This window comes from Meles meles, chromosome 15 (genome assembly GCF_922984935.1).
Source record: "Meles meles chromosome 15, mMelMel3.1 paternal haplotype, whole genome shotgun sequence".
Taxonomy (NCBI): domain Eukaryota; kingdom Metazoa; phylum Chordata; class Mammalia; order Carnivora; family Mustelidae; genus Meles; species Meles meles.
In genome coordinates, this window is record NC_060080.1 from 24,656,668 (window position 1) to 24,675,885 (window position 19,218).

Below are 19,218 nucleotides of genomic sequence, written 5' to 3' on the forward strand. Positions count from 1 at the left end.
GGTGTCAAAGGGGTGGTGTATGTAACTGACAAGACAGGCAAGACATGCATAAGCAAAATGCATGAGGAGAAAAACATAAATAAGGACTTGGGATCCTTACATCAAATAGCCCTCCCGGTTCCAACAAGCAGTGTTTTAGTAACAGGTTATAAATAACCCCCCCCACCCCAAAAGAGATGTATTTATGACAGGACACCTTTATAAGCATAATAATGCTTTCGTTATTATTTCGTTATAAGCATAATAATGCCCCGTCTTGGAAGTCAGTATAGGCTTTCTGGGATCCTGGTTCGAGTCTAGCCACGTGCTCTGCAGGATAGATACAAGACGTGTTACTCAGACCCTTGCCTACTCCCTGGCTAACTCAGAGACTGAGTCTGGAAGACCCCGGATCCCTTGTCTTGGATGCTGCTACACCGCGCCCAGTCGTGTTCTGAATTCTGACACTTGGAGCCCCTGGCAGCCATAGAAAGAGATTTGCTAGAGGGATCTGCAGGGCTCCCATGTCTGGGGAGAATCTGCGGGAACTCTCAGCAGACACAATGACTGTGAGAGCTCCTGAGGGGGCTTGCTTGGGCCCGGGGTCGCCAGGCCCTCCCCAGTTTTCCCCTACTGGAAGTCTGCAGGATTACCTTTAGCGTCCTCTCTGTGTCTGGGGCTCTTCTTGCATTTCCACGGCATAAATTTGCATTTGCATACTTTGGTAATTGTTCCTGTACCATTTCTTCTCACATTGACAAATAAGTCCCCAGAGCACAAGGCCACAAAGTGGAAATGGATTTATTTCCTCAACAGCCATGAATGTGCAGAGCCCTATGCCTTGAGACACCTGTCAGCCCTTTGTAAACTGCCAGTTTCCTGGTGGGGATGCCAAAAGGCAAACAAAGGTGTGCATGTCTGCAAACACCTCAGCCCAGCTTGCCCCACCCTAAACACGCTCCCACTGCCTTCTCTACAAAGATCTGGCCTCTCCGGGGAGCCAGGAGAGATGCACTCATGCCCAGACCCTCCCCAGGTGGAGGTGCCTAGGTGCCCACCAGGTACCTACATCTGGGCTCCAAGCCCTTCCCCGGGGAATACCCATGCCTGGGCAGACGCAGGAAACTCCCAACACAAGTGAGCAGGGCAGACTACTGCAGGGTCAGAGAGGGAGCAACTTGTCCAGTTCCAAACAATTTGGGGCACTTCTACTAGCTGTCCCCACACTTTCTCCTGCAAAAAGGAAGTGAAGGTCTCTCTGGGGTTTGCTGTCAGGGAGCAGATGCTTAAGATTCTCCACTGGTGGGAATTAGAGAGAGCAGAGGCCGCTGGGCTCGGGACTGGGAGCAAAGACATCTTTGCTCAGCTTCCCTGACCTTCCAACAGTCCCATCTCTCCTCTGCTGTTTGCTCCTAGTTTCCCAGCAGGGACCTCAGAGGGGGAATGGGTGTGCTGAGAAGCATTCACACAGACCTGGTGTGGCATCCTGCCGCTCATTCTCCCTGAGTGACCTTGAACAACTCCCTTGACTTTGCTGAGAATCAGTTTCCTCGTGTGCAAAATGGAGACGTGGGGGTAAAGCGATCGAGGCACTGGTTGCCTTGCTGGGGTCCGGGGGCTTTATATGCTCACCGTCTCCCATTAGCCTTGCAAAGCAGGAGTCTTTCCATTTTACAAATGAGGAAGGATGTGAATGCTTAGCAGAACATCAGACAAGGTACATGGTCAATAAATATTGATTCCCTTCTTCTGTAATATTTGCAAAATTAAAAAGGCCATATTCAGAGGCAAACCCAGAGCCGCAAATGCATTCATTATTAAACATGATAGAATAAAAACATGAATTAAACAGTCAATTCATAGACGTTAGAAAGATGAAAAGGGACTCAAATATAGGCAGAAAAAAATGATAAAAGAGACAATTAGTAAATTCTAAAATAGAAAAAGAGCAAGATTAAGAAAGCAAATAACTCATTTCATATGGGGGAGAAAGTTTACATAGACCTCACCTTTGGCAAAGATGGTAAAGAAACCCAACTAAAATTAGAAATACAAATGAGGTTTTAGCAATATAAAAACATGATGTAAAATTCTATATGAATGAATTTTAAAATAGTGATGATTTTCTGACTAAAAGGAACACGATCAAAAATGAGTCAAGTTAGAAAATAAACTGAAAAAACAATCAAAAACCTTGCGATAGTATTTTCAGATGATAACGAATATATCTCTAACAGCTCTGTAAAGGCGTCTAAGGGCACATGATTTCCTACAGAATTCTCTCAAACTTTCAGGGAATAGACAATTCCTATGTCACTTAAATTTTCAATATAAGAAAGAAGGCAAAAAGAAAGTCACCATTTATTTTAAGAAGCCAGCATAGCCCGAGACAGCGAAAGCACAACACACCCACACACACACACACACACACACACACACACACACACACACTACTGATTTAGGATACCAGGGTGGTTTCATATCAGGATATATATTAATATAAAGTAGCATTTACATGGGCTAAAGGAGAAATAATTTATATCCTTCTAAGAAATACACTACAACTTTCTCTGACTCACTAAAATGATAAAAATTTAAATTAAAAAATTGTAGCTAATCAGGGGCAAAAAGACATCCTAATGCTGTGAAAATGAAGTGGCAATTATTGCAAATCAATATTCAATATCAAGTCTATGGGAAAACCCTGGACTCATCTGCATCAAAGTTGGGCACAAAATCTTCACTTGTGTCTCCTGTCCTCTGAGGGGACTAATTTCTTACCCAGCCTGGGCTTTAGAGGGGTGTTGGATGATCGAACAAGAGCTCAGTGTGCAAAATGGAGACTCGAGGTAGCTCAGTGGGTTGAGCATCTGACTTCAGCTGATCAGGTCATGATCACAGGATCTTGTATGGAGCCCCTCATCAGGCTCCCTGCTCAGCGAGGGGTCTGTTTGTCTCTCTCCCTCTGCCCCTTCCCCTGCTCATGCTCTCTTTTTCTCTCTCAAATGAATAAAATCTTTTTTTTTTTAATTAAAGAGAAGTAAGGGGGAACCTGGGTGGCTCATTGGTTAAGCATCTGCCTTCGGCTCAGGTTATGATCTCAGGATTCTGTGATCGAGCCCCGCATCAGGCTCCCTGCTCAGTGGGAAGTCTGCTTCTCCCTCTCCCCCTCCCCCTGCTTATATTCCCTCTCTTGCTCTCTCTCTCCCTCTCTCAAATAAATAACTAAAATACTTAAAAAAAAAATAAAAAGAGAAGTAGGGGGGGCGCTTGGTGGCTCAGTGTGTTAAGCCTCTGCCTTCAGCTCAGGTCATGGTCTCAGAGTCCTGGAATCGAGCCCCGCATCAGGCTTTCTGCCCAGTGGGGAGCCTGTTTCCTACTCTCTCTCTGCCTGCCTCTCTACCTACTTGTGATCTCTCTTTCTCTATCAAATAAATAATTAATATCTTTTTTAAAAAAGGGAAGTAGAAAGAAATGGAAATTATACCCAGAAGCATTTTCATCTCTGGGCTGACTTGCTGAGAAAATAGGTAAAGATGAATGGATAAAGATGTGATATATGTATGTATGTATATATATATCACAATATTACTCAGCCATCAAAAAGAATGAAATCCTGCCATCTGCAGAAACATGGATGGAGCTGGAGAGTATTATGCTAAGCAAAATAAGTCAGAGGGGGAAAAGGGGAGGATAAAAAGAGAGAAACCAAGAAACAGACTCTTAACCATCCAGAACAAACTGATGGTCACCAGGGGAGGGGATGGAGCGAGGAGTGAAGCAGGTGATGGAGATGACGGAGGGCACCTGCTGTGAGGACCGCCACAGGGTGTGGTCTGGAAGCATTGAGTCATTAAATCGTACACCCGAAGGTAATATCACACCGTGTTAACTAGCTGGAATTTAAATTCAAACCGAAAAAAAAAATAAAAAAAAAATAAATTCAAACCGAAAAAAAAGAAGAGAGAGAGATGGCCGTGCTCTGCGGGTGTCACCAGGTGGGACAAGCACACCAGGGCAGTGAAGTGTGACAAGACTGGCAAGGAGCAGTGTCCACCATGAACGTGACTCAGTCACCTGGGACCTTCACAGACAGGCAGACTGCTGGGTGCTGCCTCCCACAGCCAGGATTCGGTGGGTTGGTGGGGGTTGGGTTCAGGTTGTATACAGCAACACCAAGGATTCAGAGGTCCCGCCAAGGGCCGGGGACAGGTTCAGGGAAGCTGAGCACTTTGTTCCAGAAGCCACAGGAATGGGCTGTGAAGCAAGCAATGGGGCTCCACAGTGCCTAGCTCTTCCCCGCTGACCTTACCAGCAGACAGGGTCTTCTCTCTGTCAGTGTTTTCTGATTCTGTGAGATGGTCTCTTTGGAGGCTCTGAGACATCACTTGTATGGAAAGCAGTCGTGATGGTCACTTTTATGACCTGACTGGATCATGGGGCCTCCAAATACTCAGTTAAACATTGTTTCTAAGTGTGTTTGTGTTTCCAGATGAGATTAGCATTTATTTGAATCGGAATTCAGGAAAGCATGTTGTGATCCCCAGTGCCCACAAGCACCGCCCAATTCACGGAGGACCCTAATAAAACGAAAGGGAGAGGAAGGGAGCATTTGCCCCTTCTCTGCCTGACTGCAAGATGGGACATTAGTCTTCTCCTGCTCGTGGACTTGGAATGACACCATCAGCCCCCAGTCAGACTTAACTACACCACTAGCTTGACTGGGTCTCCAGGTTGCACAAGGCAGACGTGTGGGATTTCTCAGCCCCCATAACCACGTGGGTCAGTTCCTCACAGTAAAAAAACATCAATGGGCTAAGCCTAGGTATTTCTTTTATAATAGATGGATACACACACACACACACAAGCACAAATCTTATTATTACTATTCCTTTGGAGAACCTTGATTAATACAGAAGCCACCAGAAACAGTCATACAAATAATCTTAGCAACTTTTGCATTGAGAAGTCCTTTCTCAAGGCAAACTTTTGGGGCAATCTGTGTTATATCAGGTATGTCAGAAGCACATGTAAGGCGAGAATGCCTAGAATCTTAGAAAATACTCTCTTAGGCGGTACCAGACCAGGCAGTCTCCTGCGATTGCTTCTGGACATGTCTTTTCCAATGCAACCTCCGTTGGTATACTTTGGAGAGACTCTTGCATTCATCAGAGGCTGGATGAGGGAACACCAGGTTTAGCATCCTGGCATTCAGAAACAGGCTAAATGTATCTTTCAGAGGGTGGCTAGAGTTCAGGCCGGGCCAGGTGGCAGTGTTACTCCCTTTCTACTTTTGCTAGAGGGCTTTGTTTTATTGGTGTCAAAATTCTTTGGCTCAGTGGCATTTGGTCCGGGCACGATCACTCTGTCACCTGCTATCTTTGTAACCTACACTCATATGTTCATTTTGTTAATCTCTTTCTTTTCTGAAGAACTCATTTTGGTCCCAAGGTGAATCAGTTCTAATGAATGATCCTTTCAGAAACTCCACTCTGGCTACTTAAAAGTCGAAAAGTTGTTACCTGGGTAGGCAATACTTCATTCTGGGATGGCCACGAGCCAGAATCTACAATGGGGTTGGGTTTGGAGCTCTAAGCACCTGTCAGAGAACGTGTTTTGGCCCACAGATCCTTCTTCAGTTGAGAAATGAAATATTTGTCATGAAAGAATGGGGGAAAAAAATGAAACTGCAGCCTCTCAGTCTGATACATGTTGGTGACTCTGCTTTGAAGATCTGTATCTATAATTCTGTGCTGTCCAATATGATAGCCACAAGTCATATGTGACTACCTTAAATTCAATTTAATCTTCAATCCCTCAGTTGCACTAGCCACATTCTAAGTAGCCAATAGCCACATATAACTAGTGGTTACTGTATTGAATGGTACCAAAAGACTCCGCCATCATGGAAGTTCTACTGGACATTGGTCATCTATTGAATGAGGATAATATTATCTACCTTACAGTACTATGATGGTAATTAAATGAAATGTCCTATGTAAGGTGCTTAGATTCATACTTAACACATGTGTATACTTGATAAATGGGATTTATTATTATTTATGAAATTAAAATTCTAAAAGGAAGTCACTCTAACATCAACTTTCATTCAGGAAAATTAACAAATAGATACCCCACGTACAAGTCTAATTCTCAGCATTGCCTCTTGCTGACATGGGGGGTTACGGGCAGTGCTGAGGCTGATGAGAAGTTGGGTCTCATCAGTGTCATTGGCTCAGTGCAGGGTCACAGGCTGTTCCAGAACCTGATCACCTGCCAGTGGGGCAGTGTGAGAGATGGGTTGGAAATTTCTTAAACAAAGAGAACGTGAATTAAGCAGGATATGAAGGAACTTCTATTTCAAAATCCCAGCAGCACAATAGATTAGGTTGACTCTTGGAGGGAGGGAAGGATGGAAGGAAAGACAGAGTCAGAGACAGAAAAAGAGAGGGAGAGGACATTATGGGATATCAAACAACTTTTTTGTACCAGGCGTAAAAAACTGAGTCTAGTTTTATGCCCCTGACTTTTGGGCTATTAGAATCTACCAAGCCCAAGTGAGTACTCAATTTCAATGATATCCATGATGGCTTAACAATTGCCTAGAGGATGGAAGGTCCCCATTGTCTGGAAAAGCTGAGGACGTGAAGATGGCCTCAGAAGCCTTGGTACCATCTCAGCCATTACATTGTTGAATTTGAAGGAGTGCCAGGCAGACCTCTAGACAGTGACTGGGCAAACTCTAGATTGGGAGGCAACCTTCTGAAAGTAGTGAGAGTTAGCAGAACATGAGAAGAAAGTCATTCTCCACACTCCCTGCCAGGCTCCCCTAGGCTCTCAGATGGTTTCATCTGACCTACATTTCTCCCCTTAAAGTGTTTGTTGAAACTATTTGAGGGCTGAAGTTGACTATAGTGTGAAAACCCAGGAGCCTAGGCTCTCAGATGGTTTCATCTGACCTACATTTCTCCCCTTAAAGTGTTTGTTGAAACTATTTGAGGGCTGAAGTTGACTATAGTGTGAAAACCCAAGGGATCCAAAAGGACAGCCCCTGAGGCTGCTTCCCTATGCCATCCTTCCCAAATTATTTGTAGTAACAATAGCTAGTGTTTGGTAAGTGTTTACAATGTGCTAGACACTCTTCTGAGTATTGTCTTCATTCCTTAAAATAATCATGTGAGTCACGCATACAACATTTCATCTTTACCCCCATTCTTTTTCACCTAAAAAATGGAAAGTAGGACACGACATGGACATTGATTACCAGACAAGCGAGGAGTCTACTGATGCACAAAATATTTGTGGCCCACAGGAGCTCAGAACACAACATGAACTTATGATGAGGCCTGATGGAAAACAGGATAGTGTGGTGATAGAAGGACAGGTCTTGGAGACAGAGCCCAGGGTTCAAATCCCAGCTACATCACTTTGGGCATGTCACTTAAGTATGTTTCTATTTCACATCCATAAAATGGGGCTAATAATTGTACCTCCTTATAACATCACTGTGAGGATTCAATGAGTCAAATCCCCTAAAGCCAGGCCTGCCATATAGTCAGCAGTGTGTAAGTACTGGCTTTTACAACTAGGATTGAGCCATACTGACCATGGCTCCTCCTCCAAGGCTCCTTCAGGGACAACTATAAGTTTTGGCAGTTGAGGATGTCACCATCTTGAAAGGGTGAGTGTACTGGCCTTCTCGTCTACCATCCTACTTGTTAAAGAAGTCAACCTACTTTTTCAATTTTTCTCAATTGCACATATGGAGCTTGAAACCCACGTCAAGAACCTGCAGATAGAGTCATTCCTTCATCCATTCACACACTTATTCATTCATGCAAATCCTAACAGAGTCCTATTGGGTACACAATCCCCTGTGAAGAAAAGTGCACCGTGTGGAATGAAGAATTTTAATTTAAATCTCAGGTCCTTCCCTCACTAACTGTCATCTTATGCAAGTTGCATCACCTGTCTAAATCTGTGTTCTTCTTAATGTAACAGAGAAAGAACAAAAGAGACAAAGCAAGGGAAGACACATGGAAAACTCAGGGAAATAGAAATGTAAATGTTGTGATGAGATGAGGGACAGGAAGGCATTTGTCTCAGCTTTCGGCTGAGAAGAATGGAAGTAAGACATAGCTGCCTCGGTACGCCCCTGTTTCAGGTTCCTAGCAGGATTCTCAGGAAGTCAACTCACTTCCGTTTGCCTCAATTTCTCCTTGCCCCTAAAATACAAAATTTGAGATGCTGCTAGAATCAGATAATAAAAAACTCCCAACCCTTTCTCTGAAACCCTTCCATTTTAACATAGAAATGTTATAAATTCTTTAACACTATAAATATGATCTCACATCTATTACTCAGCACCTTGGGGGGAAAAAAAAAACACTTTCTAAAAGAATCTCAGCTCCTAAAAATAACAAAGGGAAAAAATATAACCCTTCCAAACTTTAAATAGAGTTCTCTGTTCAGCTCTCTGTAGGAGGGGAAGGCCAGAAGAGGAGAATCATTGCTGGAACTTCATGCCTCTCCTGGTGAGATGGATCCTGGAAGCCTGATGTACCACCATTTGATGCTGAGCCCTACATGATCCCCACTCACCCTCCCCTCCCCGAAACTCAAATCTGTCTCAGGTTAGGGCAAGACTTGACAACTCCAGAGTTCAATGTCTTATTGTATGTCATCAGAAAATGCCCTTTCTGTATAACCTAACCTGGGTTTGTTGAAAGTAGAGTGCTTAGAATTTAATCAGTGCTTGGTAGCACTTGCTGATATTGTAATTATTAGCTTACTAGACATTATATTATTTTCTCTTGTTCTACATTCTCCTGGCTGCTTTTGGAAGCAAGAATAGCAGAGTTGGGCATTAAGGCCCTCAGAGGTGTCCTCACCTGAGTCCTTTGCATCAGCAGTAGCCCTGATGAGATTATAAGAATGTTAAGTGGGCTGAGAAATTTTTCTTGGGGATTCATGCCCTGAAATGAATATTGTTTAGAAAAACCCAGGGGGCTCCTCTCACTACAGAGTGGACTTAGCAGCCATCTGCTGGACTAGGGGAAGAGGGGGTTTTGAATGTTGCCCTGAAATATCTCCCTAGTTGTATAGCTGATATCTGAATTCTTTTATAAGTGATCAAGCCTTTGCAGGATTGAAAATACAGATTTAAATGAGAGAGGTGAGGCAATTATTTAAATTTATCCTATTGTACAAGTGATGGATGTGATATCTTGCCTTCAAGTTCCAACAGGGAAAAAGAAAAAATAAGGACAGTGATAAGGAAGAGAATAAGGAGTGATGGAGACAGACGGGCTCAATTATGGAGATGAGACCAACTATTACAATCTTCCTACCCATGGTTTCCCATTTTACAGATGAGAACATGAGGCATGCAATCCAGTGATGTGCTCAGTGATAGAAATGGGTTAGAATGCAGGGATCTTGGTTCCTGGTACAGGGTCTTTCTGTCCCACTGAGGATACAATACTGTAGCTGAGGGACCAGATAAATCTCATTCTCCCTCCCATTTGGTTGGGGCCATCGTTGAAAATCAGGTCACAGGCCCATCCTTCTTTCAGTGAGAGGTACCATGGGACGCAGCTCGGTGGTGCTGAATGTGTTCCAGAGGGGCTCACTCACCTTTGGCCTCATCCACCTCAGGCTGGAGAGGTCTTTTCCCTGGAGCAGCCGCAGACCTATGGAAGAATTTTCTGCAGGGAATGTCTCATCCTCAAATGGTAGGCCTCTGCTTAGGCAACGATCCCGCAGGGACGTGAAGTCCTGGCCGTTGAATCTGATGACAGGGGTCTTGGCTAGAGGCTCTTGGTTGTGTGCCATGACTCTCCTTAGAAGATGGGTAAGGCCTTTTCCTTCTGGCAAGAGAGAGAGAGATTTTTAGGAATAAACTGTCAAGTCCTTTGCATCATAAGATGTGAGCCTTGGAAGGGCACTCAGATGCCCCACCCCCTTTTACAAGTGTCAGTACTGAGACCCAAAACACTTCTGTCCCCAGAGACAGAGCCAATTGGTGGGTGAGCCCAGACTAGAATTCAAGCATTCTTTCTCCCAGTTCAATTCTCAATCTGCTGTACCAGAGAGCTGCTCAGTATGCTGTTATGTGCATGAGAGACTATGGGGGGTATTTGTACATTAATGAACATTTATTGAGTGCTGACCTTGTGACAGGCACTTTTCTGAATGCTGGCAATCCAAAGATAAATATGACATGATCTTTATTCCTAAGGGGGTCATTATCAAGTGGGAAAGATAGTTAAGACATTTTGACAATTTGCTATCATTCAGCAGAAACTGTCTAATTAAAAACGTGTACAAAGTCCTGTGGATATAAAGGGGAGGAGCTATGAACTGCCAGGGAAAGTATGGGATGACTCTCCCACAGGCAGTAACATTTGAAGGGGGCCTTGAAGGAAGAAGACTATGCCAGGTGGAGAAGTGATGGGTGTATATGTATAAATTATTATAAATCTATCCAGGTTCCCTGAGTAGCAAGTGCATGGAGGCCCAGGAATTGGATTGGAGAGGTCATAGCTGTTAGAGAGAATGAGGGGGGCAATCTGGAGGGGTCAGTGAGGTAGAAGCTGGGGATAAGCAATGTTGGCAGAAATGGCCAGGAAAGTAGGCTGGAAAGCTGGACTGTGACATGTTTTATGCCCTGCACGCACTACAGGGACATTGAAGAAGTCAGTCATGATCAGATCTGTGCAAAAGATTGTGGAGTGAGTCAGAGGCCACATGAAGGGAATTGGTAGAGACTAAGACTGGGAGAATATTAGGATGCTGCTGCATGTGTTCATGGTAGAGATAGTGTTAGACCATTAGTAGAGAAAATGTTGGAAAACAGATCCTAGTGTCATTTTACAGGTAGAACTAATAGGATTCCATGACGAATCAAATATGGGGGTAGGGGAAGGAGATGTGGGACAGGAAAAAGAAAAGGCAGTATGGTGAACAAACAAGTTTCAAAGTTTGCCTTCTGCTCTCACCACTTTCCTACTAGCCCACAATACGGAGTAGTGTTCAAGCCTGTGAACCTACGTCTCCATCTGTACAGATTAATGGTACCAACCTCACAGGGTCTGTTGTCGTATTAAATGAGAAGAATGGCTGGCACACAATGGGCACTCAGTAAAAGTCAGCATCCTAATTTCCCTAAAGAGATGTCAAGGAAGTCTGGGATTTCTTGTTCAGGAAGCCCTAAGTGTGTAACTGATGCCATTCACAAAAAATGTATATCATATCCTCCATCTGTGAGGGAAGCTGACTTGCATCTGAATCCTTACTGACTGTTGGACTTAAAAAGCTTCCGTAGCCCTTAAAGGAGTACATGTCAAGCTTCTCAGACTAGTGCACAAAAGACCCTGAAGTCTATAGGTCCTATCCATTCCCACCACACGGGGAAAAAGGAATCAGGTGATGACAAAGAACTAAAGAGGGACATAAATGAACAACTCATGAAGGAAGAATATGAACTTCCAATCAAGATCTTGGATCATAGAAAAAAACATGCAAACTTAAAATGACTTAGCAATGTTCTTACAGTTAACATATAGTAACAGTATATTGTGAATTATTTAGATAATACAGATTCATAGAATATCATCTATAAAGTGTCACGGTATACACGTATTTGGAGGGAATCACACACACTAATGAGTGAGGTAAAAATAATTTATATTGAATTTGAATAATTTGAAATTTGAGTAATTTATATTAGGTTGGACCATATGAGACTGTCATCTTTTAGGTCAAAAATTATGAATATAGTCCATTTCATATGGTTTTGCCTAAAGTAAAAATGTTTGAATGTAGGCCATTTCATTTGGTTTAGCCCAATATGTTATATGTATTTCTTTAATCTAGCTCTTGGAAAATAACAGTGAAAATATGTCAAGTTACCTTACCACTCACTATAGGGTTAAGAGGAGAGCCCACAACAAATTATATATAAAGCCAAGATAACAGTAAGGTATCATTCAAGAGCAAAAAAACAGTAATAGACATTGATTGCCAATTCAAGAAAAAGACAATGACACCTGATAATGGAGAGTTGTGAAAATTATGGGTCTCCCAACTCCACATGCTCAAGGACAGTGGAACCAATATAACACTGCCAAGCCACCTACCTTTCAGTAAAATATTGAATTAGAGTGTATGATAAATTCCAGCAATGAGCTAATTTTAGTTTAGGAAAACCAAACAGTAGTTACTCTTAATAACACAATTATGGGATGTAAGAGGGAGTCTGCATATACAAGTGAGTGTGAAGAATTTGGCTTGACCTCTTCTTCAGAGTCTTGCAAAGGCTTTACTTACCTTTGGGAGTCAGTTCCCAGGCCATCTGTAGGGCATTCACTGGTCACCATTGGGTAGTGGACAGTTAGGAGTCCCCGTATAATACCCACTTTCCTCATTTGTGAAATGATGACAATAATGTGCGTGTTGTAGAACTCTTTTAAGACTCAGATGAAACCATGCTTATCAAGTACTTAGCACAGTGACTAGTACATAGAGAGTGTCACTAAGTAATGGTTATTAGCAATATTATCATTTTGATTATGAAAGGACAGTGCAGAAAGCCCTACACCTTCTAAGATGAAGGCTTGCTTTTATGAATGACAGCGAATCTCAGATGCGGCTGCAGGGGTGAGGGCCAGGGATGAGACATCACACCCAGGTCCTCAGCTCTGCTACTGCTCTGTACTCGCTAACTGACAGCCCGGGAAGGAAAGTAAAGACTCTGGGTACAGGTGGCAGGTCTGGGTGTCTGTTGGGGGAGGAGGTGGTCCACTGCTCTGAGAGAGAAGAGAATCTTGATGGGGAAAAGAGAAGGTAGATAGGAAGGGGAGGGAGCCTCCCCACTCCACACACTGATCTCACACCTACCATGTTCACCCTGTTGTCCCTTGAATTGCTTATGGCTTTGCCAGGAAACAGCCTGCACTCACTTTCTCAGGCAGGAAGTGTCTATAGAATTTGACATTTCACTTTTGTGTGCAGCAGAAAAGGCCAACCAATTCTCCTGTCTGTCATTTTAGGGAGGGCTTTTTAGCTTATTTCTTTTTCTGTCTTGCTTCACTGTGAAAGGTAAACAAAGGCAAGAGAAGACTCAACTGCCTAGGTAAAAAGAAAAAGAGAGAGAGAGAGAAAGAGAGAAGACCTTCCTGTTATTTAGGATAAAAATCTGTCTTACTACTGGGGTATGTCTTGAATCTGGCAAGAAAAATGGCAAAAGAGGAGCTAAAAAATGGCAAAAGGGTTTATGTAAACTTTTTGTAAAGTTTTTTTGTAAAGTTTTTATGTAACTTTTGTAAAGTTTTGTAAAGGGACTTATGTAAAGTCCCTAATGTGAGAGATGGTGTGAGCTGATGCATCAAGCCTCAGAACTAGGATGAGAAGTAGTCAAGAGATGCACTTGGTTATAAAACCTGTTCTGCTCCCCACAATGTCTATAAAGTGAGATTGATTCAGTCCTTCCTCATGTCATCTGCTGAGCTGGGGTTAGTCTGTTCAGCCCACAACAAAATACCACAGAGTGGGGGCTTAGGCAACAGACATGTATCCCTCACCGTTTTGGGGGCTGAAAGTCCAAGATCAGGAGGCCAGCATGGTCATGTTCTGGTGAGGACTCTCTTTCTGCCTTACAGTCTTGATGTGTCCTCCCATGGAAAAGAAAGAGAGAAGGAGGGAGATATCTTTCTCTTCTTAAAAGGCCACAGTCTTGTTGCTGGATTTGGACTTTACTCTTATGACCTTATTTAACCTTAATCACCTCCTTTCTGAGCCCTATCTCCTGGAAGAGTCACAGTGGGGGTTAGGGCTTCAAAATATGAATTTGGTGGGGGGGGACACAATTCAGTCCACAGTAGTGATTAACCCCCGGTTGTCCCAACAACTCCCCTAGCACTGGGTGCATATTTTAGGCAGTGTACAATCAAAAAGGAGTGGTTATCTAATGAATCATTGACTACTACAACAAAACTTATGACGTATACTACATGCTGACTAACTAAACATAATAAAAAATTTTAAAAATAATGAAAATGTGGATGAAAACCTTAAAAAAAAAAAGGAATGGGGGCATATCAATAAGGGCCTCAGGAAGAAGGCAAAGGATGTCAGTAAACACAAATGAAAATGACCCAACAGTGTTGAGTACATAAACATTATTGAAATTCATGGAAAGATGTTGAGGGCTCCCGAATGGCAGAGAGGTCTTGGATACTTAGACGATAATATTTTTGGTCTGGTAGCACCTAGTGCCAGGCCCAGCATCTAGTAGGTATTCTATAAAATTCTTACAAGTGTTGGTGGGATGAATGCTGAAAGTCAGCTATTTTCAAGTATGTTCTGTGGAGCAGAAGCCTCCATAAATAACAGATTATGAGGTCAAATGGTTTGGAAAATATTTCACATCAAATAGTCTTTATGGAGATTCACAAAAGCTTCCAAGAAGGCCTTAATTAAAAAAAAAAAAGTTTGCTTTCAGGGTTTCACACATATATAACCAGCAAGTCCTTGAATGAAAAATTCTTATTAACATATGGGAAAGATGCACAGAAGTTAAATGACTCTGGGAAAAAAAGAAAGAAAGAAAGAAAGAAAGAAAGAAAGAAAGAAAGAAAGAAAGAAAGAAAGAAAGAACGAGCGAGCCTCAATGTTAAATGGCTTTAGAAGATCCCAACTCAAGTCCTCATTCTGCCTCTTAGCCACATGATCCTGAGAAAATTTTCTAAGCACTTAGCACCTTATAGGAGGTGTACTTGAATGCATAGTCTGAACTTAATCATAATGATTCCTGCTTTTTTTAAAAATCAATGTTCTCCAGAGAATTATACTAGAACACAGATTCTACATAACACTCACTTTGTCCAGGATAGAATCAAAAACTACTCAAAATTAAAGAACTGTGACACAATGATCTATTCTCAGGAGAAAACACAATTGACAGATGCCAGCTTTGCAATAATCTAGATGCAGAAATTATCTGAAAAGAATTTTTTAAAGAAGCTATTATAAAATAAAAGAAACACACTTGAAATGAATGAGAGGATAGTCTCTATGGAGAGATGGGAGTTATAAAAAAGAAACAAATGGGAATTTTAGAGTTGCAAAATACAAATCTTGAAACAAAAATCCACTGGATGGGGGCGCCTGGGTGGCTCAGTGGGCTAAGGCCTCTGCCTTCGGCTCAGGGCATGATCCCAGAGTCCTGGGATCAGCAGGGAGCCTTCTTCCTTCCCCTCTCTGTCTCTGCCTGCCTCTCTGCCTACTTGTGATCTCTCTCTGTCAAATAAATAAATAAAATCTTAAAAAAAATTCACTGGATGGGCTTAAGAGCAGAGTGAAGATGACAGAGGAAAGAATAAGTGAAAAAAGAGGAAAGAATAAGAAAGGATCCAATAGAAAAGAAAAGAGCCATAGGTGGACATGTCATATAATACCAAAAGCTGTGACTTACATGTAGTTGCAGAACCAGAAAGGTGAGGATCAAGACATCAGAGCAGAAAAAGTATTTTAGAAATGGCCAATTACTTCCCAAATTTGGTGACACATTTATGAATTCAAGAAGCTTAAAAGTCAAGAAAACCATGATTGGCACATCATAATCAAGCTATTGAAAAACCAAAGATCCAGAAAAAAATCTTGAAGAAGCTAGAGAAAAAGGACATGTAAAATCAAAGGGAACAATGATATGAATGAAGGACTTCATCACCAGAAGACACCAGAAGACACCAGAAGACACAGAGGACAGAAAGCAGTGGAAAAACTTTAAAATTGCTGAAAGTAGGGCCCCTGGGCAGCTCAGTTGGTTGGGTGTCCACCTCTTGACTTCAGCTCAGGTCATGATCTCGGGGCACGTGATCAAGCTTTGTGTAGGGCTCTGGGTTCAGCGGGGAATCTGCTTAAGGATCCTCTCTCTCCCTCTCTCTCTAAAATAAATAAATAAACCCTTAAAAAATAATAAAATTGTTGAAAGAAAGACATGCCAAACCAGAATTCTGTATCCAGTGAAAATATATTTCAGGAATAGTAGTGAAATAAAGACATTTCAGATGAACAAAATCTAACAAAATCTAACAGAATTCATCATCCAAAGACACGCTTCAGAAGAAATGTTCAAGGAAGTTCTTCAATTTGGAGGGCAAGAATAACAGGGAAAACTGAATTTGCAGGAACGGTATACAGTAAATATATGAGTAAATACACAAGACTGGTTTTTTCCCTCTTAAATTCTTTAAAACACATATGTGTGTTTAAAGCAAAAATTATAACATTGTCTGGAGAGATTTCAAAGCATGCAGATATAATTCATACGACAACTATAACATAAGGAAGAGTAGCAGGGAATTAAAGGAAGCTATATGACTGCAACTGTTCTGTATTTTACATCAAGTGGTACAATGGAATTAGGAAGATTGAGTATGTGTATTATAATCCCTAGACAACTACTAACAAAATAATAAAAACTGATATAGCCCCAAAGACAATAGAGGAGTTAAAATGGGATACTAAAACATATTCATGTAATCAAGAGAAGTCAATAAAGGGGGAACAGTGGATAAATATACAAGAAATAGACATAACTCTAACTATGTCAATAATTACACGTTAAATTCAATTAAAAGGCAGAGATTTACAAAGGAGATAAAATAGTGAAATTCAACTATATGCTGCCTTTAAGGGACACTCTAAATAAAGGCAGAGATAACTTGACAATAATGACAATGAATGGATGAAAAGAAATATGCCATACAAACAGTAAGCATAAGAAGGCTGGGGTGAATATTAATAGACTGATCAAATAAACTTCATGGGGTACTTGGGTGACTCAGTGGGTTAAACCTCTGCTCAGGTCACGATCTCGGGGTTCTGGGATCGAGCCCCACATGGGGCTCTCTGCTCAGCTTGCTTCCCCCCTCTCTCTCTGCCTGACTCGCTGCCTACTTATGATCTATCAAATAAATAAATAAAATCTTAAAAAAACAGACTTCATAACTAACAGTATTGCCAGGAATAAAGTGGGCCATTTAATATTGATAAAATTTTATCAGAGAACAAAATCATTATTGTGTAGGCACCTAAAAAAAAGAAAAGAGAAAATATGTGAACCAAAACTTAACAGAATTGGAGAGAGAAACAATTCCAGAATTATAGTAGGAGAGTTTAGCACACATGTTTTAGCAATTTACAGGCCAATGAGACAAAAATTTTAAAAATCAGTGAAAACATAAAATATCTGAATGACACTGTCAATCACTTTGATGTAATTGGTACATATACTATACTATATCTAAAAACTACAGCATATACATTCTTTTCAGATGTATGAGATATAGTCACCCAACCAGACAATACACAGGGCCATAAAACCTTTTATTTCCAAGGACTGAATCACACAGAATAGTGTCTAACCACAACAAAACAAAGATTAGAAGTTAATATTCCTAACAGGATAGTTAGGAAACCCTCAAATACTTAGAATTAAACACATTTTTAAATAATTCCTGAGTCCAAGATGATCTAATGGGAAATAAGAAAACCCAACACAAGTAGGAAGAAGGAAATAATATAGACAAAAGAAGACAATCATAACAGGGAAAACAGTAGAGAAAAGTACAAAGCAAAAACTGCTCCTTTGAGAAGATAAATAAAATGGACAAATCCAGAATTGAGTTAAGTCGAGGACAAAAGAGTGTGAATATAAATCATCAATATCATCATTGATGAAGGTTTATCACCACCAATCTTAGAAATATTAAAGTGTTCATAAGAGGCTACTGTGAAGAAACTAATGTCAAGAAAAATTGCTGTAGATGGGATCGGGAAGGAGACAAACCATAAGAGACTCTTAACTCACAAAACAAACTGAGGGTTGCTGGGGGGAGGGGGGAGGGAGAGGGTGGTAGGGTAATGGACATTGGGGAGGGTATGTGCTGTGGTGAGTGCTGTGAAGTGTGTAAACCTGGTGATTCACAGACCTATACCCCTGGGGCTAAAAATACATTATATGTTCATAAAAAATATATAAAAAATTAAAATTAAAAAAACATTTGCTGTGACATGAAATGGATGAATTTCTTGAAAAATAAAATGTATCAAAGTTGACACAAGAAGAAACAGAAAATCTGAATAACCCTGTATCTAATCAAGGAATTGAATTTGTTAGTAAAAGCTCTCCTCAAAAGAAACCCCCAGACCCTTAGGGTTTCACTGGTGAATTCTCTTATTCTTTCCAGGTGAAAAGGAGCTTCTTCAGAAATTGGAGGAGAAGGGAAGCACTGCTGAACTTATTTCATCAATTCAACATAACATTAACAAAGTCTCATGAAAGAATCCACACCACAGGAAAAAAAATTATGGATCACTATCCCTCATGAATAGAGATAGCAAAGATCCTTCACAAAATTTCAGCAAATCAAATCCAACAATGTAATAAAGAAGAGAAAGAACAGTAACATCAAGGTTAAGTGGGTTTTATTTTAGGAATGAAAGTTTGGTTTAACATGAAAAAAATCATCAGTGTAATTAACTATATTAAAAAGATTTTTTAAAAGGCAATAATTAAACTTATTTGGACAAAATTCAATATTTATGGTAAAAATTCTCAAAGGAGAGTTACCTAGAAAAAGTAAATAACATTCCCAAACTAATGAAAGGCATCTAAAAAAAAAAATCTACAGCTAAAATAATTCTTAGTGATGGAAAAGTATTTTTCCCACTTATAATCATATTTATGGCAAGAATGCCCATTGTCACTTTTTTTTTAGTGTCTTCACTTTTATTTAACATTGTACTGGAGGTTCTAGACAGCTCAATAAGAAAATAATTCTAGAATTATTTTATATGTTTATATCTAGAAATATACAAGGTTAACATAAAAAAAAACCACTTATAATATTATACACTAGCAGCAAACAATAGGAAAACAATAGCATTTTATTACAAATACTTGGGGGAAATGTCTAACTAAAAACATCCAAGCTCTCTATGTCAAAAACTACAAATCCTTGCTGAGAAAAGCTAAGAACCTAAATTAATTGGAATTTTCAGTATTGCCAAGATGGCAATTCTTTCCAAATGTATCTACAGATTCAATACCATTGCACCTGAAATTGTAGAATGCCTTTTTGTTGTTAAAGAAATTGACAAACTTATTCTAAAATTTATACTTAAGTACAATGGACCTAGAATGACCAAAGAAGTTTTTTTTTTTGTTTTTTT

At 40.8% G+C, this 19,218-nt stretch overlaps 1 protein-coding gene across 1 annotated transcript in view; it reads right to left on the minus strand.

The window, feature by feature from the left end:
- The window catches only part of CAPN13 (calpain 13), an 80,493-nt gene that overhangs the window by 51,302 nt on the left and 9,973 nt on the right, over positions 1-19,218 (minus strand). Inside the window, exon 2 of the mRNA XM_045979788.1 lies at positions 9,616-9,848. Within this exon, the coding sequence (XP_045835744.1) occupies positions 9,616-9,813 (198 nt within the window). The 5' untranslated portion in view covers positions 9,814-9,848. The remainder of the gene's footprint in view (positions 1-9,615; positions 9,849-19,218) is intronic.